Raw genomic sequence first — 23,137 nt, 5'->3', positions numbered from 1 at the left:
CAAACTCCCTTTCTTGGGGTCCAGTACCATTCTGATACTCCCAGTCTACCTCCATGTTGAAATCTCCCATAAAACTGTAGTAATATTTTTGCGACAGGCCAATTTCAGCTCCTTATTCAACTTACATCCTACATCCAGACGACTGTTTGGGGGCATGTAGATAACTCCCATGAGGGTCTTTCTACCCTTAAAATTTCTCAGCTCTATCCATACGGACTCTACATCCCCTGATTCTAAGTCCTCCCGCACAAGGGACTGAATATCATTCCTTACTAACAGGGCCACCCCACCCCCTCTGCCCATCAGTCTGTCCTTACGATAGCACGTATAGCCTTGAATATTCATTTCCCAGGCCCTGTCCACTTGAAGCCACGTCTCCATTATCCCCACAACATTGTAACTGCCACTAAGCACATTTGTAAGGAATGGAGGGGTATGGATCAAGGCCAGGCAGAAGGGATTAGTTTAATTTGGCATCATGTTTGGCACAACATCGTGGGCTGAAGAGCCTGTTCCTGCGCTGTACTGTTCTAAGTTCTATGTTAACCAGGAATGGAATAATTTGGTCATGTATCTCATAGTGTATAATAAATCTGCACTTGGATTTACATCGAAATAAAGACAAAAAGGATGAAGATGCAATTCACTTCTTCTCAGTCCAGGATTGCATCCAAGTTGAATTTACCAGGAATTCAATGCATTGTGCATTGAAAATATGAAGGTGTGCATAACTCAAACAGAATCCTATCCTCTACCTCAGTAACTCGAGCTTTATTGCAAGAAGAATGGAACAAAGAAACAGAGAAGGTTTCTTACAGTTGTACAGGTCATTGGTATATCATCTGAAATATTTGTACAGTTTAATCTCTTTATTTTGGAAAGGGATATAATTGCAGTCAAAGTTGTTCAAAGTAAGCTCTGACTCCTGGGATGAAGGGTTTGTTATAATAAAAGGATAGATACGTTGTGCCTGTTTTCATTCGACTTTATAAGACTGAGGAGTGATCTTATTAAAGCTTGGAGGATTCTTATAGGGCTTAAAAGAATGGATGCTGAAAGGATGTTTCCCCTTGTAGGAGGGACTGAAACTAGGGAATACATTTTAAAAATAAAGAGTCTTCTCATTGTCATAGAGTCATACAGTATAGCAATAGGCCCTTCAGCCCACCATCTCTATGCTGACCCACAAACACCATCCTACTGTATTAATCTCATTTATCTGCACTTGCTCCATAGCCTGCACTGTTCTGGCATTTTAAGCACTCATCCAGATGCTTGTTAAATCCTGCAGGAGTACATGTCTCCACCAGCCTCTTGGGCAGAGCATATTATGCTTCAATCTCCGTGTTTTCCTTAGTTCTGCTCTAAACCACTTACTGCACACTTTAAACTCACGATTTTCAATTTTAAGCAGGTTTGCCATGGGGAAAAGATTCTCATGATCTGCTCTGTCTATGCCCCTCATAATGTTGTACACCTTAATCAGATTGTTCCTCAGCCTTCTCTGAATCCGAGGAAAACAAGCCCAGCCTATCCAGTCTCTCCTCATAACTGAGAATTTTCATTCCAGACAACATCCTGGTGAACCTCCTCTGCACCCTCTCCAGTGCAATCACGCCCTTCCAATAGTGTGGCAACCAGAACTGCACACAGTGTTCCATCTTTAACTGAACCAATGTTTTATAAAGTTGCAACAAGACTTCCCTGTTCCTATATTCTATGCCCCAGTTAATTGGGGCAAGCATTCTGTATGTCTTCTTTGCAACCCTAGCTGCTTGTGTTGACACCTTCAACAATCTATGGACTTGTATACCAAAACCTCTTTATTCCTCAGTACTCCTTTGGGACCTGTATTCATTGTGTAACCCCTTCCCTCATTAGACCTCTAAAGTGTATCACTTCACGCTTATCAAGAATAAATTCCATCTGCCATTGCTTTGCCCAATTTACCAGCTGATCACAGTTGGTCTGGAGCCTGGGCCCATTCTCCTGGCTATCAACAGCACCATCAATTTTTGTGTCATCTGCAAAGTTACTAATTATACCTTCTACATTTGTATCCAAGTCGTCAATGTACATAGCAAACAGCAAGCGCACGGCACCGGTCTCTGTGGTACATTGCTGGTCACAGGCTCAAATCACAAAAGCCACCCTCCACCATCACCCTTTGCTGCCTGTTTGTAAGACCCAATATTGGACCCAGTTTGCCTTGTTTTAGAATCTTTTAGATGATGATGAAGAGAATTTTCTTTTTCACTCATAAGTTTGTTTATCTGTGAAATTCTTTTCCCTAGAAACGAGTGGAGGTAAGACCTTTGAACATTTTTAAAAGAGAGTTAGATAAATTCTTTGTGTATGACGGTCGAACTGACCTGTGAAAAGAGATTTGACTGTATTCACTGGAGTTTAAAGAATGAGAGGGGATTGCATAGAAATCTATAACATTTTAATAAAACTAAACAGAGTAAAGGATGAATGTTCCCAATGACTGGGGAGACCAGATCCAGGTGTCACACTCTCAGGATATGGCCTAGACCATTTAGGACTAGGATGAGGAGAAACCTTTTCACCCAGAGACTAGTGAGTGTGTGGGTTTCTCTGCCACAGAAAGCAGTTGAGGCTGAAATATCAAGCGTTTTCACAAAGGAGGTAGATATATTTCTCAGGGCTAAAGGGATCAAAGGGTATGGGGAGAAAGTGGGAAAGGCGACTGAGTCGGAAGATCAGCCATGATCGTCTTGAATGGTGGAGCTGGCTTGAAGGGCTGAATGACCAATTCCTCTTCCTATTTTCGATGTTTCAGTGATAAGGCAGGTATGATGTGGTAGACCAGAAAGAAGAGATGGCAACCAGATCAGCCATGACTTTGTCAAATGATGGATTAGGGGCTGAATGGCCTATTCTTGCTGCCATGTTGAATTGGTGTTTTCTGGCCCTATTCTAAGATCCTTTCTTCCCTGTCATGTAGTGCAACTTTCAAGAATGCCAGCTGGAAGAATCTGTCTGCCTTCCACATTACTGTTAACTGGGTGATGAAGTGTGGGCTCCACTATCGTCATTTATCTAGTTCTTTAAGACCTTCTGTCTGTGCAGTCAGTTTGTCCATGCAGATGGATCTCTACTGCTGCTGGTTGGCATCAAACAGCTGTACAGCATTCTCATTCCAAATCATGGGATTGATCTGGTTGCTAGGATACACTAGATTTGTGACTCACTGGTGGAGCCCTTCTTAATGTGCCTGACAACAGAGAAACAATTTGGAATCATTTCGGTATCTTTGTAGGTGAATATACCAACCAACCCTTTTTATGTTCCAGTGGCTATCCAGTTTCCTCAATGCGCTGCATAATAATCCATTGGTCATTGATCCATGTACTGCCTTAAGGATCTCCTGTCTTTGGCTCACTGCTCTCTCCATCTCTCACAGAGTCATGGAGATCTGCAGCACAAAAAAAGACCCTCTGGCCGATCGCATCCATGCCCGTCAAAAACAACCATCTAACTATTCTAATCCATCCTTTCATGGGACTTTAAGCAGTAGCTCCAGACTTCAAGTTGTTGATGACTTCAATCGCAGAGGCAGTAAAGTCCCTAGGATTGCCATTCACCATCAGTCTTGACCCATCAGCAGTTGCAGAAAACTCAGTCCCAAACTTCATAGCTGGCAATATTTTTCTTGTCACTGAGAGTCTTAATTGCATATACCGATGGTGTCAGCTACTCTAACTTGGGAGTCACCCTTTGTATTTATGAATGACCACGGGACTCAATTTACTGACATGCAGAATTAATTATGTTAGAATTGGGCACAACACACAATGAACCCACACAACCCTGTGACTCTCTGTCTCAGGATCAGAGAAACCTTATGGCAGAGAATGAGGCCATTCAGCTCATCATTGACTGTGCCAGCTGAATAACCGAACCAAGCATTCTAATCCTGCATTTTCAGACCTTGCCCGCTGCCTCTCAGATGACAACATTTTCAGATGCGGATCCAGGTATCTTTTAAATGAGTTGAGGGCTTTTGCCTCAACTCCAAAACTGAGCAACCAATTCCAAACACCCACAATGCTCCAGGTAAAAATGTTTGACCTTGTGTCCTCTCTAATATTCATTCTCTGCCTCTCAGGACTCTTACCATCTGAATGTTATCCATCAACTTGTCCTCAGTTGCTGGCCTTATGTTGTATTGGTGGGGTGATGGGGAAGGCATTTTAAATGGAAATAAAATTAGTAGGTAAGAGTTTTTCATCTCCTTCAAGACAGTCTTTCATCTGATAAGGTTAGAAATGAAACTCTGGTGGAATGATGTGCTCATTAACACACAGTGCATTTTGAATTCTAGATTAATAACACCATTGTTCTCAAAAGTACTGACAATTACATTTTTTATTTCTATATTATCTAGAATATCATGAAATGTTTTCACTGTCAATTAAGTGATTGAAGTTGTTGATCTTGTGGATTTTATGTTGCAGAGATTAGCATAACCTAATGAATGAGATGTGAACTCTTCCTTACTGTGCAGTAAACATCTGGAGGGTTTTGCTTGGACTTGTGACATAATTGGCAAGTTGACATGCTCTATGTAAACTTAATGCAACATGTATAAAATGGGCAAACCTTTTTTTAAACGTAACCAACAAGTGGTTTTCAAATCATATCCACGATATTCCATTGGTGAAACTGTCAGGCTCTCTAAATAATGTACCGTCACGATCTGAGGGAAGGTTGATGATGGAGAAAGGATTTGAATAATATGTTGATGGTGTGACATAAGACAGAATGAGAGAGTTTTACATTTTTCCGAGATGAGGGAATTAAAGATTAAGGGGAGGCGATGGCCTAGCTTTATTGTCACTGGATTACTACATTACAGGTCCAGCAACCCTTCTCCAGAGCCAATCTGTAAAACAATGTGATCTGTTCTTATTGTGAATATCAATCTCTATCCTAACAGACAACACCTTACAAATCTTATTTTCAGTTTTCCATCATATTGGACTGAGAGTTACTGTGCTGGAAAGAAATGTAGGTCTTTTCTAAACAGAACTGTAGAATTGTAACAGCACAGAAGAAAGCCACTCAGTCCATCCAATACTGGCACTTAGAGAAACTCTTCCTGTAACCCAACACATTCTCCCTTTGTAACAGTTGCCTAGTCCCATTTTGAATGCTTTGATTGAAAGGAGACCACTTTAATTTCAAACATAATGTCTCTGTTTCTTGAATATTGGTATATTCACCTACAAAGATGCAGAATTGATTCCAAATTGTTTCTCTGTTGTCAGGCACAGAGACCCAGGTAATGTTCTGGAGACCTGGGTTTGAATCCTGCTGCAGCAGATAATGGAATTTGAATTCAATAAATATCTGGAATTAAGAATCTAATGATGATGATGAATCCATTGTTGGATTGTTGGAAAACCCCATCTGGTTCACTAATGTCCTTTAGGGAAGGAAACTGCCATGCTCTCCTGGTTTTGCCTACATGTGACTCCAGACCCACAATAATGTGGTTGACTCTCAACTTTCCTCTGGGCAATTAGGGATGGGCAAAAAATGATGGGGAAGCTGGAGAAATCTACATTCATCCCCGTGTAGTTGGAGGGTTCCTTGGCGGAAAATGAGGCGCTCTTCCTCCAGGCATCGTGATGCCATCATCCCGTGAATGAATAGAAAAATACAAGGCAGGTAAACAGAATATAGGGATAGGTCAGCAGGATCTAATTGAATGATGGAACAGGCTTGAGAGGGTTGACGATCTCCCATTCCTAATGAGGCTTGTGTGGAGCATTAACACTGACTTTGACCGGTTGCGCCAATGGGGTAGTTTCTGAGCTGTAACAGATTTTGTGCAACTCTGGCACCATCAAATAGTCTAGTAAACTATGACTGAAGTTAATAGACTTTTTGATGAGACATTGGTGCTCCTCAGTTGGATCCGACAGGCCTATCCCAAGGAACTCTGGCGTTTTGACCTTTGACTATTTTTTGCTTTACTGAAGCCTCTAAAAGATAAATGGCAACTTGGACTAGCTGCTGCCAACATTCGCTGGGCTGCAGATTCTTTCATGTCTCAACCAGGAAGTGATCGCAACTTGATAGTTGTCACATGATCCCAGTGTTGAATGTACTGTTCTCTGAGGTGAACTGTTAAACTCAGGATCTGTTTGGCTGATGAGGAGAGTGTAGAAGATTCTGTGGCACTGTTCAAAGGAAAAGAAAGATTTTTCTGATATCCTGGCAAAAATTCACCCCTTAATCAACAAGACCAAAAGAGATTAAAGGAACATTCATCTTATTACTGTTTGTTCAGCCTCACTGCATGTAAATTGGATGTTGAGATAACAGTGACTGCATTTCAAACATAAATCATTGACCGTAAAGCAATTTTCAATTCCAGTGTGTGATTCGGGTACTATTGACGGTATTTATGTTTCTTTTACAAGTATTAGATTTTTCGTCAATATTGTGAGGACCTGAAAGTTGGGGTGAAGATGGAGGCTCATTTTTTGTTGAGTCCAATATTCAATAAACAGAGACATTATGTTTGAAATTAAAGTGGTCTTCTTTCAATCAAAGCATTCAAAATGTTACAAAGGGAGAATGTGTTGGGTTACAGGGAGAGTTTCTCTGAGTGCCAGTATTGGATGGACTGAGTGGCTTTCTTCTGTGCTGTTACAATTCTACAGTTATGTTTTGAAAAGACCTACATTTCTTTCCAGCACAGTAACTCTCAGTCCAATATGATGGAAAACTGAAAATGAGATTTGTAAGGTGTTGTCTGTTAGGGTAGAGATTGATATTCACAATAAGGACAGATCACATTGTTTTACAGATTGGTTCTGGAGAAGGGTTGCTAGACCTGTAATGTTAAATCTGCTTCTTCTCCACACATGCTGCCAGACCTGCTGAGTTTAACTCCCCCTCCCACTGCAACAAGGACATGCAGGTCCTTGGCCTCCTCCATCGCCAGACCCTGGCCACACGATGCCTGGAGGAAGAGCGCCTCATCTTTCGCCAAGGAACCCTCCAACTCCACTGGATGAATGTCGATTTCTCCAGTTTCCTCATTTCCCCTCCCCCCACCTTATCTCAGTCCCAACCCCCGGATTCAGCACCGCCCTCTTGACCTGCAATCTTTTTCCCAACCTCTCCGCCCCCACCCCCTCTCCGGCCTATCACCCTCACACTCACATCCTTCCACCTATCGTATTCCCAGCGCCCCTCCCCCAAATTCCCCCCCCTCCCCACCACCTTTTATCTCAGCCCGCTTGGCACACCAGCCTCATTCCTGAAGAAGGGCTTATGCCCGAAACGTCGATTCTCCTGCTCCTCGGATGCTGCCTGGCCTGCTGCGCTTTTCCAGCACCACACTTTTCAACTCTGGTCTCCAGTATCTCCAGCCCTGACTTTCTCCCTGCTGAGTTTTTCTGGTTGTGTTTCTGATTTCCAGCATCCACAGTTCATTAGGTTTTTTTTTGTCAAATTGTTTTACTGATTGCTATTATTACTTACTCACCCTCCCCACCTCCTCTGATTTGATTGAATTGTCCCCTGTAAGATATTAAGCACTAACTTTTAGACGGTAAAGAGAGAAGGCCTTTGTGGTGCAGTGGTAGTGTCCCTATGTCTGGGCCAGGAGGCCTGGGTTGACAGTGTGTTGCTGGAAAAGCACAGCAGGTCAGGCACCATCCGAGGAGCAGGAGAATTGGCGTTTCAGGCATAAGCCCTTCATTAGGAATCCTGATGAAGAGCTTATGCTGGAAACGTCGATTCTCCTGCTCCTCGGATGCTGCCTGACCTGCTGCGCTTTTCCAGCACTACACTCTCGACTCTAATATCTAGCACCTGCAGTACCTACTTTCCCCCAGGAAGCCTGGGTTCAGGTCCTGCCTGCTCCAGGGGTGTGTGATGACATCGCTGATTTCAGATGCCTTTTCAGATTAGGGTTTTGAAAGTTGTGTTGGTTTGTGGGCAAATGTCCATGGCCACAAAGATCATCTCCATGTCTGGAACTCTGGATACATGTTGGGTAAATGTGAGATCCTCACCAAATCTATCATGGAAAATCATCTGTCTCATTGAGATCTCAAGTGGCAAGGCATTGGTCCTTTGTGCAGGACAAGTCCTGAGGGTAGAAAGGATAGGAGGATTGACGAGGTCAGTCACTGGTGATTATAAGAAACCAGTCTTGCATATGCAGATGTAGGTTCCTTTTAAATGAGTTGAGGGTTTCTGCCTCAATCCCCAACTTTGAGGTCCTGCAGAAGGAAGCGTTATGGTAGCAAGGAAAAAAAGAATAGATAGAGAGCCAAGAAACCCGAGTTGCAGGGATGAAGAGAAAGATAGATTTCAAAGGGCGTTTCAGAGAGTCAAGTGGAGAAGGAGTGAAAATAATTATGAAACTATCCCGAATGCTGTAATATTTACACAGGGGCATGAAGGACGTATTCACCTTCAGGAAGTGATGTAGAGAAAGGTCATAAGGCAGAAATTAATTATTGGGAATGGGAGTTGGCATGAGGAGGGAACAGGGTAGTGATTAGTCTCTGATAGGACCTCAAAAGGTTTGCACCCTGCACACCATCAGCACCTTGCCTGGCCACATCAGGGCAGGCTGGATATCTGGGGTTGGTGTCTCCCACTGTAGGTAAAATCCCAGCAGAGAAGAGCCAGAGCCTTAAGAGACCTCAAAGTGGCCATTTGTTGGATATTTAAGGATTTCAGTTCGCGCACTGTCAATAAGACCGTTCAATCCTACCCCCTCCGACCTGCTTCTGACAAAATGCAAGGGCAAGCAAGTGAGAAAGGGCAAGTAAGATGACAATAAGAGTGGATCCCCCCAGCCCCAACTGTTGTCCTACCCCTCTCGGAGTTTGGGCATTGAGCTATTTGGAGTTATGCATATAAATCAAAGAGCCGCCATCCCTTCGGGGATGTCAGGTCTCGTTGCCCCTCACCTTTCCCCTCTCATTTGTGCATCTGAACTTTGAATGTGGGTCTACTTCCAGCACACGCACTGCAGCGGTTCAAGAAGACAGCTCACCACCACCTTCTCAAGGGCAGTTAGTGCCGGCCTGGCCAGCGATGTCCACGTCCTTCACGAAAAATTCCCAGAAAGTGGCACAGTATTTCCTTGAAATAACTCTGAAGGATCTGACGCTGGTGTTGACTGTGTCAGCTTCAGGATGAGGAGCAGTCGGCACTGCAAGCTTTACGAAATCAATCAATGTATCTGTGAACTCTCGGCTGGAGAAGCTATGTCAGAAGCAGCTAAGGCTGAAGAAATGAATCTCCTCAGGTTTCAGAGGCTGGTGTCTAAGTAGTCACAGAACAAAGCAGCAAGAATGCAAACACCAAGAAAGTCTACTGTTACTCAGTGACAATTGAGTCCAGCTCAACACTAACTTATATCGACAGAAGATGGACTGGGAGGCAGTCCCAGCTGGATACTAATGGATTAGGGGCTTACCTGTTCAGTTTTACTGGAGATTAAAACACAGACAGTAGATGCAAACAAAACCAGCTTGGAAGAATAGAGGTGACAGAGAGTCATCTTTGGTTACCATATAAACAAACGAATACACAATTTTTCTAAACAGCATGTCTAATTGTTCTTGTAAGATTATACCTAACTGCACGAAGGCCTTGCTTGTGAGTCACTGAGTTGGAATGGGAGTGCCCTCTTAGTCCTGTCAGTTGGTGTTCACTCTCTGAATTACTGGTTTCAAACAAGAGCCCAACCCATATAGCGTCCTTATGGCCTTTGGAGCTGGGAGCTAAAACCCACAGCAGCCTCAATTGTCGGGGAATCTGTCAAAGGGTATTACCCAAATCAGGTCAAACAAACAGGTCGCAACACAGGACAAATTTTATTGGGTAAGCTTTGCTCCTGACAGCTCTCTTGTATATCACATTGTGCATTGTTCTCATGAACTTCTTTGTAAAGTAGTTTGCATTGTGTTTTGCTAATAAGGGTAATGCGGATTGTTTTGGCTACTGACTGGTTCTGACTCCTGGCTGCCTGTAACTGTGCTGTTTTATGGGACGCCAGTGAGCAACTCCAAAAACAATTCATTTGCTATCAAGAAGTTAGGATGTGATGAGGTCGTGAAAAGCCCTGTATCAATGCAAATTTTCATCTTCATTCGTGTTCAAATTAAGTTTTTGAAGCATTCAACAACAATGTATATTTGTATAGTCCCAGATATTCAGATAGTTGTTGGAGCAGCGTTAACTGGGATTAGAAGGAATTGGCAAGGATATTGAAAATTTTGGTGGTGAATCATGTTTATCAGGATCCCTCTCACCAGGAGCCCTCCCCTGAACTTATATCCTCCTCACTCCAACTAGGTAACTGCTGGTAAACCAAGTAGCACTCCCCACGTGACAATCCCCTGACTCATCAAATCCCTGACCCAATGCCCTCCACTGTACCCGATGTCCCCCACAGCCTGACCTGACAGGAAACATGGCAGGGAGGAGAAAGTGAGGACTGCAGATGCTAGAGATCAGAGCTGAAAAATGTGTTGCTGGAAAAGCGCAGCAGGTCAGGCAGCATCCAAGGAGCAGGGGAATCGACGTTTCGGGCATAAGCCATTCTTCAGGAATGAGGAAGGTGTACCAAGCAGGCTAAGATAAAAGGTAGGGAGGAGGGACTTGGGGGAGGGGCGTTGGGAATGCGATAGGTGAAAGGAGGTTAAGGTGAGGGTGATAGGCCGGAGAGGGGTTGGGGGCGGAGAGGTCGGGAAGAAGATTGCAGGTCAAGAGGGCGGTGCTGAGTCTGAGGGTTGGGACTGAGATAAGGTGGGGGGAGGGGAAATGAGGAAGCTGGAGAAATCTGCATTCATCCCTTGTGGTTGGAGGGTTCCTAGGCAGAAGATGAGGCGCTCTTCCTCCAGGCGTCGTGTTGCCATGGTCTGGCAATGGAGGAGGCCAAGGACCTGCATGTCCTTGTTGGAGTGGGAGAGGGAGTTAAAGTATTCAGCCACGGGGCGGTTGGGTTGGTTGGTGCGGGTGTCCCAGAGGTGTTCTCTGAAACGTTCCGCAAGTAGGTGGCCCGTCTCCTCAATGTAGAGGAGGCCACATCGGGTGCAGCGGATGCAGTAAATGATATGTGTGGAGGTGCAGGTGAATTTGTGATGGATTTGGAAGGATCCTTTGGGGCCTTGGAGGGAAGTGAGGGGGAGGTGTGGGCGCAAGTTTTGCACTTCTTGTGGTTGCAGGGGAGAAGACGGACTGTTCCACATATCCGACAAAGAGGCAGGCATAGCTGGGGCCCATGCGGGTGCCCATGGCTACTCCTTGGGTTTGGAGGAAGTGGGAAGATTGGAAAGAGAAGTTGTTCTGAGTGAGGACCAGTTCAGTCAGTCGAAGGAGGGTGTTAGTGGAAGGGTACTGGTTGGGTCGGCAGGAAAGGAAGATGCGGAGGGCTTTGAGGCCTTTGTGATGGGGGATGGAGGTGTATAGGGACTGGATGTCCATGGTGAAGATAAGGCGTTGGGGGGCCAGGGAAGCGAAAATCATGGAGGAGGTGGAGGGCGTGGGTGGTGTCCCAAACATAGGTGGGGAGTTCTTGGACTAAGGGGGACAGGACCATGTCGAGGTATGCAGGGATGAGTTTGGTGGGGCAGGAGCAGGCTGAGACAATGGGTCGACCGGGGCAGTCAGGTTTGTGGATTTTGGGCAGGAGGTAGAAACGGGCGGTGCGGGGTTGTGAAACATAGCAGCCAATTTGCTCACGGAAGGTGCCACAAATAACAATGTGATAAATGACAGATTTTTTTTTATGATGTTGTCTGGGGATTACTTTGGATAGTGCCACAGGGATTACTATGGAGGTGAGACCTCAGTTAGCAGTCTCATTTAAAAGCTGACACCTCCTCAGTACCACGATGGAGTGTTGGTAATGGTTTTTGCTTTCAAGGCTTGGTGTAAGTTGGTATCTGAGGAACCATAGCCCTCGACATCAACATTCCAAGCATTCTGCATGAACCTGGCCCCTGACTATCAACAGTCTTTTGGCTGTCTCCTTTATAAATCCATTCCTTAATGTGACTTAAGATTTATTGTCTTGGAGTGTGGCTGATTCCAATTTAAATAAAATTTACTTAAAATGACTACACAGGATCTAATCAGAACCCCTGACGCAGAAACGAGGCAACACTGCTATTAACTGAACTATTGTGTGTGTGTGTGTGCGTGTGTATATGTGTGTGTGAGAAAGTGAATGAGCGAGCTTGGGTAACTGTTGTGTGTGCAATCGTGTATTTTTGTGTGTGGATATGTATGTGTGTTTGTGTGGATGTGTGTGCATGTATCTCTGCATGTATCTCAGTATCAATGTGTACACACGTGTCCTTGAGTGTATAATTGGACTATACTCATTTAACAGCTCACATGGACTGCATTCTACTTTGGCTTTGTCTCCTTTGTGCTTCACAGAGAGCACAAGATAATAAAATATTTGCAATTTATTAATCAACAGTCTAATTACTGGTCAGTTAATGATATTTTTTCCTGGTCTCTTAATTGTTTAATCTATTATGCTCTGCTTAGCGCCATAGATTAAACAGACTGATCAGGGTGATTATCTGAGACTGTTTACTGAAAAACGATTTGGAGATGCCGGTGTTGGACTGGGGTGTACAAAGTTAAAAATCACTCAACACCAGGTTGTAGTCCAACAAGTTTAATTGGAAGCACACTAGCTTTCGGAGCGACTATCACCTGATGAAGGAGCGTCGCTCCGAAAGCTAGTGTGCTTCCAATTAAACCTGTTGGACAAAAACTGGTGTTGTGTGATTTTTAACTTTGTACTGAAGAACATGTGAGCTTGGGTCAGACCATCATTCGTGGCTGATAAAAAACTTTCACATGTGAGGATACGGATTTGCTCATTCTCACACACTTACTCACATTCATCCTCACAAATGTATACCTTTACACTCACATTAACACATGTACTTACACACAGGTGCGCACTCTCAAGTGTCATATCTGCATTCACTTTCACAAACTCACCACACAATCTCACTCTCACCCTCAAACTCATTCACGCACACTGACACAAGTGCATTTTTACACACTTACATTCATGCACTCAAATATATACACTTCTGATATACTGTGAGATTGCTTCACACACAAACACCCTCAGAGACAGAGACACAGTAACACACACGTACATCTACAGTAATGAAGTGATTTCTCGATTGTGTATAAGGCTTGTTTCTTTTCTTTTCAGGCCGTGATATGGCAAGTACAACTTTACCTGGGTACCCTCCACATGTCCCACCGACTGGGCAGGGCAGCTACTCCACCTCCACACTGGCTGGCATGGTACCAGGTAATTCAAATAATTAATGAGAAGCTTTAAGACGAATGGTGACAAAAGTTTAGCATTGTCCTGGGAAATTTTCTCTGTGGCTATGCCCTATTTCTGATCATGTGCCGGGGTTGCATGTTATATTTGCAGCTGCACAGTCACCAGCAACGAGAGAGTGACAGTGCAGGGACGATGAGTATGTCAAAGAGTATGGGATACAATCGAACTGCCAGGTGATGGCTGGATATTTCGGCTGCAGAGCAGTGCTATTGGGTCCAAAGCTGCGGGATTGTCAGGTGGCACTCTGTAGAATGAGACAGGCGAAGGTTTTTGAGGTTTTGGCGACTTATTATTTTGCAATCCATTAATTTGATGTTAAAAAGGATTTTTGACAATCCATCACTTTGAAAGAAGAACAATGTAAAAGAGAAAAAAAGTGTTTAGTGATCCTTGCTTCAATGCAGTGCAAGAGCAGTGCCTTGTTTTTGCTGGATTCCAATTATCTGATATCGAAGTGCCGAAGGAGGCCATTGGCCCATCTCACATACCTTTGTGAAAGAGATATTCAGACCAAGTCCCCTTCCCTTTATCTCAAAACACTTCAACAGATTATTTCTCCACTTCACCTTTATTATCTACAATGGATACTGATTCTGCAGGTTTCTCTTGCACAGACAGAATCAAAGAGATTTATCACTCCACAGAAGGTGGCCATTTGGCTCATCATGTTTATACTGACTCTCCAAAAGGACATTATGACTCCGTACTGGCCTACTGACATTTCCCTGTAACTCTGCACATTGCTTCTATTCAAATAATCACCTCTGCCTTCTTGAATATCTCGATTGACACTGCCTTCCACCACATTTTCAGACAATATGTTCTATGCTTTAGCTACTTGCTATGTGAAAAAGCTTTTTTCTCAATTCACATTCACTCCTTTTGCAACTCAGTTTAAACCTTTGCCTTTGTTTTTGATCCTTGTGTGAGTGACAAATGTTTCTCGCTATCGACTTTGTCCAGACTCCTTATGATTTTGAAAACATTCAACCGCATCTCCTTGCCAAAGAAAACAGTCTCAACTTTTCTAATCTGTTCACGTAGCTTAAATTCCTCGTCCCTAGTCCATGCACAAACCTCTCGGAAAACATTTTCTGTTCATTGTTTCGGTGATGATCTTAGACGGAAGTTGGCATCGTCTCATTGCTCTCTGATTAGAGAGAAACAACGTGAGAGTTTAACCATACATCAGGCAAGGTGCGAGGTTGTGGAGATAGGATTTTCATGGTGACCTCAGCTTATACAAGAATTGAACCTGCATTGTTGGCATCACTCTGCATCGCTGGCATCACTCTGCATCGCAAATCAGCTGTATAGCCAACTGATCTAACCAACCCCCATAGGTCCTGTCTCACTAAGCAGTAGGAAAGGTTTTCAAAATTTCTTTCAACAATGGCCTTCAAAACACGACCACTCCTTTTTGACCTCATCTTAAACTTTTTTCGTTTAATGAGAAGAACTTCAGTTCGACTAACCCCGAAAATGTTTGCAAAAAGCTCTGCATCGAAGGTATTAGTTTTTCAAAAGATTGGCCAAACATTTGGATCCCTTGAAGGTAGGGAATACAGTCATTATGACTTTTGTTAAATGGGGACTGCTAGAACCAGAGCCCCTTACAAGACATCATGATTAGGACTGCTTTTAGAGGCAGATTCATCAGCAAGCTTTCTCCAGAAGACAGGGTACGAGAAAGGCCTGTAAGGAGTTAAACCAGGGTAAAATGTCAAAGAACTTTAAGAGTAAGTATGAAGTAAGTTGACCATCCTATTAAGAGACTGGGCCTGTATTCTCTAGAATTTTGTTGATGCAATCTCATTCTTTCAATGATCAACAGGATAGATTAACTAAGGATGTATTCCCTGTTGGTAAGGTGGAGTTGCAGAATAGGAGGGAGACTCTTTATGACTGAGCTGAGGAAGAATTTCTTCACTGAGAGCATAGAAACTCTTTGGAATTTTCCACTGTGGAGAGCCTTGGCAGCTGTATCATTGAATGCATTAGAGACAAGAGATTGATAGCTTTCTAGATTTTAAATTCAACGAGGTGTGGGATTTTATTCCTACGTTCTCTGGTCTGGGATATGGGGATGCTGCAGGAAAATGGTATGGAGGTAAAAGATCAGCCATAGTCTATTCATTGACAATTTAGACTCAAGGGGCTGAATGGCTTATTCCTGTTTCTGTTTCTCGTATTCTGCAATCTTTGGTATTCTTTAAAAATTGCTTTGGAAAATGGTCATACCCACAAACCTGGACATGCTGTTGACTGAACCAGTCACCATCGTCAAGAGTGTGCTGCTGGAAAAGCACAACAGTCAGGCAGCATCTGAGGGGCAGGAGAATCAACGTTTCAACCATAAGCCCTTGATCAGGAATCAGCCCTGAACCAGTCACCATGACTATTTGCCATTGATGCACTTATGGGCATCTTGTGGAGGAGGTTCTTCATATTAAGTTCTTTTTAGACACACAGATATATGTTGTATAAATTTTTTAAAAAGAAAATTGAAACAGACATATATTACTAAGAAACGATTAAAGTGTAGAAAATTGGTAAATCTTTCAGCGTGGCTTATAAATGTTGTTTTACTCGATTTAAAATTGGTTACTTACATGTGATGGTCCTGACAATCATATTAAAACTTCAAATTTATTATGATCAACCCATTTTCAGCAATAACTATATCAATAAAACTGCGCCAGGATTATCAAGTTTTAAATACATCAAACAATAATTGTTAATGCAAAGAAAGAAAACAATCACATTTTATTACATTTTATTACACCTCCCGATTATGCTGGTTCATGGAAGATTTTATGTTTGTTGATTTGAAAAAGGAAGGATTTGCATTTATATCACACCTATCATGACCACAGGACATCACAAAACACTTTACAACCAATTAAGTGCTTTTTGAAGTGTAGTCGCTATTTTAATGTAGGGAACACAGCAGCTAATTTGCACACAGCAAGGTCCCACAAACAGCAATGTGATAATGAACAGATAATCTGTTTACTTTATGTGGATTGAAGGCTAAGTATTGCCTACGATACCAGAGATAACTCTCATGCTCTTCTTTGAACTAATGCCTTGAGATTTTATTCCAAATCAAGAGGCCAAGAGTTGAAATACCATTTCTCTCCCCAGTGGGTGCTGCCAGTCTTGCTGAGTTTATCCAGTTTTTTAGTTGAGATTTGTACGCCCACATGAGAGGGCAGATGGATTTTAATGTAGCATTTCAACTGCAAGACAGTGCAGTGCTCCATCAGTACTGCAATAGAGCATCATTGGTTCAGACTTGAATCCATAATTGTGGGAGGGGGTGAATTTAAATTCAGTGAATTAAATAGATATGAAAGAAAAAGCTATGATTGGTAATGGTGACATGAATTACTGAACTGTTAATCCTTCGCTAATGTCTGTTCAGGAAGGAAATTTGCCTTCTTTACCCAGTCTGACTCTTGTGTGATCAATGGCAGTTTTTAACTGTCCTCTGAAATAGCCCAGGAACTCACTCAGTTGTTAAAGTGGTTGGAGTGTTAGGTGCTCAACACCGTGGATTCTGGCAGGGATCTGGGGCTATGGTTCGGCTCCTCTGATTTGCTCTGTAGCCAGACACAGGACTGTGTACAGTATTGGTCTCTTCAGTTAAAGAGAGATGAAAATGGTTTGAAAATGTTTCAGAGAAGGTTTACTAGACTAATACTTAGAAGGATTGGGTTGTCAAAAGAGAAAATGTTGGACAGCGAAGCTGGTATCCACAGGACTGTAAGAAGGGTAACGAGATTAAGACATATAAGATCCTAAGAGGTTTCAATAGAATGGATGTAGAGAGAATGTTTCCTCTTATGGAAGAATCTTGAATGAGTGGCCACTGTTTAAAATGAAGGGGTTGCTCATTTAAGAGAAAAACAAAGGAGATTTTTAAGAGTCTTTAGAATTTCCTTGCTGGAAAAGTGAAGTGTTCACCTGACGAAGGAGCAGCGCTCCGAACGCTTGTGATTTCAAATATACTGGGCTTCTGACTTTGTCCACCCAAGTTCAACACCGGTACCTCCACATCAAGTTAGTATAATGTGTGGTTCAGAGGGGAACTTTCATGCCATGCTGTCCTTGTCCTTCTAGATAATAGAAGTTGCAGATTTGGAAGGTAAATATCGAGGGATGTTTGGTAAGTTGCTTCAGTGTATCATGTAGATGGTACACTGCATTGCCATTGTGCTTTGGTGGTGACAGGAGTGAATGTTGAAGTTGATAAATAGGTTGCCAAACAAGCAGGCAGTTTGGTCCTGGATGGTGTTGAGATTCTTGAGAAACTGCCCCACTGCAGGCAAAAGTAGAGTGTTCCATCACATTAAGGCTTGTGCCTTCTAGATGGTGGAAAAGTATTGAGAAGGCGGGAGGTGAGTTACTTACCATGTAATTCCTAGCCTCTGATCTGCCCTTGTAGCCATAGTACTGATGTGGTACTTTCAATTCAATTTCCGATCAATAATAACTCCAAGGATTCAAAATTGACACTGATATTGAACATCAAGGAGTGATGATTAACTTCTCTCTCACTGGAGATGGTTATTGCCTGGCACTTGTGTGTGACAAATGTTAGCAGCCCAAGAATAGATATTATCCAGGTCTTACATTCACATGCACATAGGCTGCTTCAATATCTGACGCGTCATGAATGGTGCTGAGCAATAAAATAAAATGATTACATGAGCAGGCAAGAGAAATAGTGTTCCATTAATTTATGGTGTTCTGAGGAAGTAAAAAGCAAAGTGGCTAAAGAAGAACCTGTACATGTGGCGTTCTTGGTTTTCAAAAGATTTTTCATAAGGTGCTGCCTCAAAGTTTACTACACAGAGCAACATCACATGGTAAATCTATGATTTTAGCATGGATAAAGGATTGGTTAGCTAACAGAAGGCAAACAGTAGGGATAATGAGTCAGGTTTTATTCGGCAAATTGTCACAAGGAAAGTTTAACAAGAATCAGTGTTGCGACCTTCGACACCTACAATCTATATCAATTACTTTGATGAAGGATGAAGATACAATAGCTAAATTTACAGATGACACCAGAATAAGTTGGAAAGTAAATTTTGCAGATGGACTATATTGTAGGCAAACGAGCACTTGTCAACTTTGGCAAGAAGGACTGAATGGTAGCATGTTATTTAACAAGAAGGACTGTAAAGCTGAATACCTTTTCTTTATTTTGTTATTCTTCTACCATTCTATTCTATATTTTAGTTTATTTTTCTGTGTTTTAAGATGACACTGGACAGTGGCAACATGGTAAAACGCTTTTCACTGTATTTTGTAATAAATACACATGATAATAAATAAATGAATCAAATCAAATTATTTAAATAGAGAGCACCCTTGTACATGAATCACAAAATGTTGATATATGGGTACAGCAAATAGTGAGGAAGATAAATGGAATGTCATTGTGTAAAACAAGGGAAGTGGAATATGCAAAATCAGAAATTTTAGTGCAACCTTGGTGAGACTGCTTCTGCAGTACTATGTACATTTTTGGCCATTTATTTTTTAAAATAAATATAATTGCATTAGAAGCTGTTCAGAGAGGGTTTATTCAACTAGTTCTTGAGATAAATGGCTTCTCTCATGAGGAAAAACATTGGACCTTTACCCTTAGAGTTTTGTAGAATGGGAGGTGATCTTACTGAAACACATAAGATCGTGAGAGGATTTGAAAGGTAGATTGTGAGTGGATACTTCCTTTAGTAGTGGAGATAAAACTAGGCAACACAGATATAATTTAGGAATGATGCCTTTCTTTTAAGAAGGACATGAGGATAATTCTTGTGTCGGGTATTTGATTAAATGTCTTTTGGAAATCCAAATATGGAATATCGACTGGTTCCCTTTACCTATGCCATTGTTACATCATCAAAGACTTCTAATATATTTGTCGGTCATGGTTTTTGTTTAGTGGAACAATGCAGACTCTGCTTGATTATGTTATGCATTTCTAAGTACTTTGCTGTTGCATCCTTTACAATAGATTCTAGCATTTTCACAAAGACGGAAATTAAGCTAGCTGGCCTGTAGTTGCCTGTTATTATCTCCTTTCTTTTTTTTGAAAAGAAAGACATTTCACCAGCAGTTTTCCAATCCTCTTTGATTTTTCATGAATCCAAGGATTCATGGATGATTACTACCTGTGCATCCACTATCTTTTAATATCCTAAGACTCATCAAATCCGACATTAGATCCATTAGTTTCCCTTATACATTTTCTGTAGTGGTAGTTATTGTATTTTTTTCCTTTCCCAACTTTTGTCCACATATTATGTAATAGTTTTTGATATGACATGATTGTTTTCTACCTGAAGATTGATGCAATTTATTTATTAAACTCCTTTTCCATTTCCTGGTTCACAATTATACTTTCCCCAGGCTCATCCTCTAAGGAGCCTAAGCTTTGGCCTCACTCTTCCTTTTTTGTACATTTAAAGAAGCTCTTACTATCTGTTTCTATATTACTTGTTAGTTTTCCTTTAAAGTTTGTTTTCTCCCTCTTTGTTTTTCATCATTGTGATCTGTTTTAAAAAAATGTTTTGCATTCCTCTCATTTATGCCTAAAGTTTTCCACATTGTATGTTTTTTTTCTTTAAAGTGGACACCAAACATTTGGTGGGTAAGGGAATGAAAGGTACAGGAGCACAAATAAGAAAGTGGAGATGATACCACGATCAGATTGGCCATGATCTTATCAAAAGGCTTGAGACTAACCAAAGGGATTAGAATTCTAAAACATGGGATGCAGCTGGCCTCTGTGATATTAACAGCAGCAAATCACATCCTGCATGAAGCTCTCTGGAAAAAGTGATAAAAGCCAACTTAAGATTCGTAAATCACAGCCTGAATTTTAAGGTCCATGTCACCGAAATTCCAAGTGACAGGCCTGACTAGGCCATAGGATATAGGAGCAGAATTAGGCCACTCAGCCCATCAAATCTGCTCTGCTATTCGATCATGGATGATTTGTTTCTCAACCATGTTCTCCTGCCTTCTCCCTGTAACGTTTGATCCCCTTACTAATCAAGAACCTATCCATCTTTACCTTGAATACACTGAATCACTTCGGCTCATCAGGCATCTGTGGCAATGAATTCAAAGACAGGGAAAGCTTATCAGACCTAATTGGCAACGTATCGGACCACATTTGGAACGCTGTCAACATTTTCATGGAATCTACAGATTCATTACCCTCTGGATGAGGAAATTCTTCATAGTCTCTCCTACTGTTAGAAACATGTTCTCCCCCATCTGCTTTTTTTTCAGATTAGATTAGATTACTTACAGTGTGGAAACAGGCCCTTCTGCCCAACAAGTCCACACCGCCCCGCCGAAGCGCAACCCACCCATACCCCTACATCTACCCCTTACCTAACACTACGGGCAATTTAGCATGGCCAATTCACCTAACCTGCACATCTTTGGACTGTGGGAGAAAACCGGAGCACCCGGAAGAAAACCACGCAGACACGGGGAGAACGTGCAAACTCCACACAGTCAGTCACCTGAGGCGGGAATTGAACCCAGGTCTCTGGCGCTGTGAGGCAGCAGTGCTGCTCTATCCAGGCATCTCAGTATTCTGTAAGTTTCAATTGGATCCCACCTCAACCTTCAAAACTCCATCCAGACATACCCAGAGTCCTCATATGGCAAGCCCGTTATTCCTCGGTTGATTCTTGTAAACGTCCTCTGGACCCACTCCAAAGCCAAGACATCCTTGAAGCCCCTCGCAATATTCCAAGTGTGGTCTAATAAGTTTCCAGTAAAGTCTGGTAAGGCCCCAATATGATTCTCTGCCTTTGAGCTTACTGTAGGGCAGGAAAGGCAGAGAAAGATGGAGAGAGAACGATAACAGCAGGCATGAGATGAACAAGAGAGAGAGATGGTTAGTAATATTCAAGAAAGTGTGTCACAGAGAGGAAAACAGAGAAGACTGATGTTAATATAGAGACATCGAGGTGGCTGGCATTAACAGAAGGTTGGCAGTTGGGAAAAATCCAATGTTGAAAAGCAAATTGAACATCTTTGATTACTATCTAGAATGAGGTAGGACAGTTCCTTCCAGTCACATATCACCCCAGAGAACATTATCGAACACATATTTTCCCAAGTCGTTGATAAACATTGTTGTGGGCTGTGCAGCTACTGCAGAGCAAATCCAGTTCTCTCTACTTAACCTGCGGTTCAGGTTCAAGAGAAGCACTTCAGGGTCACGGAATTGAAGAAAAGTCTGTAAGTATTTAAATCACAGTCTGGGGCATGAGTCACAGCCTCTCTCTCTTCACCCCAGGACTCTCACTTACACACCAATCATTTCTCACACTCAAGTCCTTGGAGGTTTCAAACTTCTATGTGCGGAACAAAAATTGGCATCAGATCCTGCCTGGAAGCTGATGGGAGAGATTTCTTGGTCCAGGGAAAGTCATGATACATTATTGGATCTTGTGCCTTCACCTTTCTGTGCGCAGATTTACCAAACCCCACTTATTTGGATTGAGAATCATACTTCTTTTAAATTATATTTAATTGTCTCACTCACTGCACATAAACAGATTCAGTCTTTTGATCATAGTTTTGTTTCTACCATCTGAAGTTAGATTTGAAGACTTTACGGATAACACAAGAGGTCAGTCACAATTGTTCCATTCAGAAAATTACAGGAAACATTGCATTCCCAAATAGAGACACCACAGCAGGAGTGATATTAGGAAAAAATCAATCCTGTCACCCTCATCAAAACTCTCACAGCAGTGCATGGAATAAAGGTTTGCATTTGTTTAAACTGTGGCTGGACAGTTCACTGTGCCTGATGGTTTAACTACAGAAGCTCAGCAGTGTGGTCGTGAGGGGCTTTACTAGAGCTTGAACCAGTAAGACCCACTGACTATAACTTGTGCTAAGCCTATTTGTTGTCATCATGTACCCACTCCATCCCTCTTCCCACCCCATTTAAAGAAGAAGAATACTTAGCTACCTTTGTAACATTGGAGAGTAGGAGGCTCATAGCTGACCTTATTGAGGTTTACAAAATCATAAGGTGAATAACCAAGATCTTTTTGACAGGATAGGAGAGTCTAAAACGAGAGGGCATAGATTTAAGGCGAGGAGGGAAAGATCAAAAACGGACCTGAGGGGCAATTAATTTACACAGAAGGGGGTGTCTGTATGGAATGTGCTGCCAGGGGAAGTGGTAGAGGCTGGTACAATTACAATTTAAAAGATATTTGGACAGGTACATGAATGGCAAAGGTTTAAAGGGATATGCCAAACACAAGCAAATGGGACTAGTTCAGTTTAGGAAATCTGGTCAGTGTGGATGAGTTGACGAAGGGCCTGTTTCTATGCTGTACCTCGATGACTCTAGTTCAGTACAGGCTATCCTGCCTATCATTACCAGGAAGAAGGGGGCTTCAAAGAAGCCACTAGGGTTCTATCACACAAACGTAACACTGTCTTTGACACACGTTATTCTAATTAAAGACACTAATAAAACATTTAACAGAAACACTTGTCACTCTGCCTCATCCATGAGTCTATTAGATTAGATTAGATTACTTACAGTGTGGAAACAGGCCCTTCGGCCCAACAAGTCCACACCGCCCCGCCGAAGCGCAACCCACCCACACCCCTACATCTACCCCTTACCTAACACTACGGGCAATTTAGCATGGCCAATTCACCTGACCTGCACAT

The 23,137-nt window shown here is 42.4% G+C and overlaps 1 protein-coding gene across 11 annotated transcripts in view; it reads left to right on the top strand.

The window, feature by feature from the left end:
* LOC140484573 (paired box protein Pax-2-like) overlaps positions 1-23,137 on the top strand; it is a 239,859-nt gene that overhangs the window by 203,185 nt on the left and 13,537 nt on the right. For all 11 annotated transcript variants that reach the window (XM_072583011.1, XM_072583007.1, XM_072583009.1 and 8 more), the window contains one exon: positions 13,256-13,357. In XM_072583011.1, the coding sequence (XP_072439112.1) occupies positions 13,256-13,357 (102 nt within the window). The remainder of the gene's footprint in view (positions 1-13,255; positions 13,358-23,137) is intronic.

The sequence above is a fragment of the Chiloscyllium punctatum genome, chromosome 13 (genome assembly GCF_047496795.1).
Source record: "Chiloscyllium punctatum isolate Juve2018m chromosome 13, sChiPun1.3, whole genome shotgun sequence".
NCBI lineage: Eukaryota > Metazoa > Chordata > Chondrichthyes > Orectolobiformes > Hemiscylliidae > Chiloscyllium > Chiloscyllium punctatum.
The sequence above is the reverse complement of the archived record's forward strand: the minus strand, read 5'-3'. Positions and strand labels throughout refer to the sequence as shown.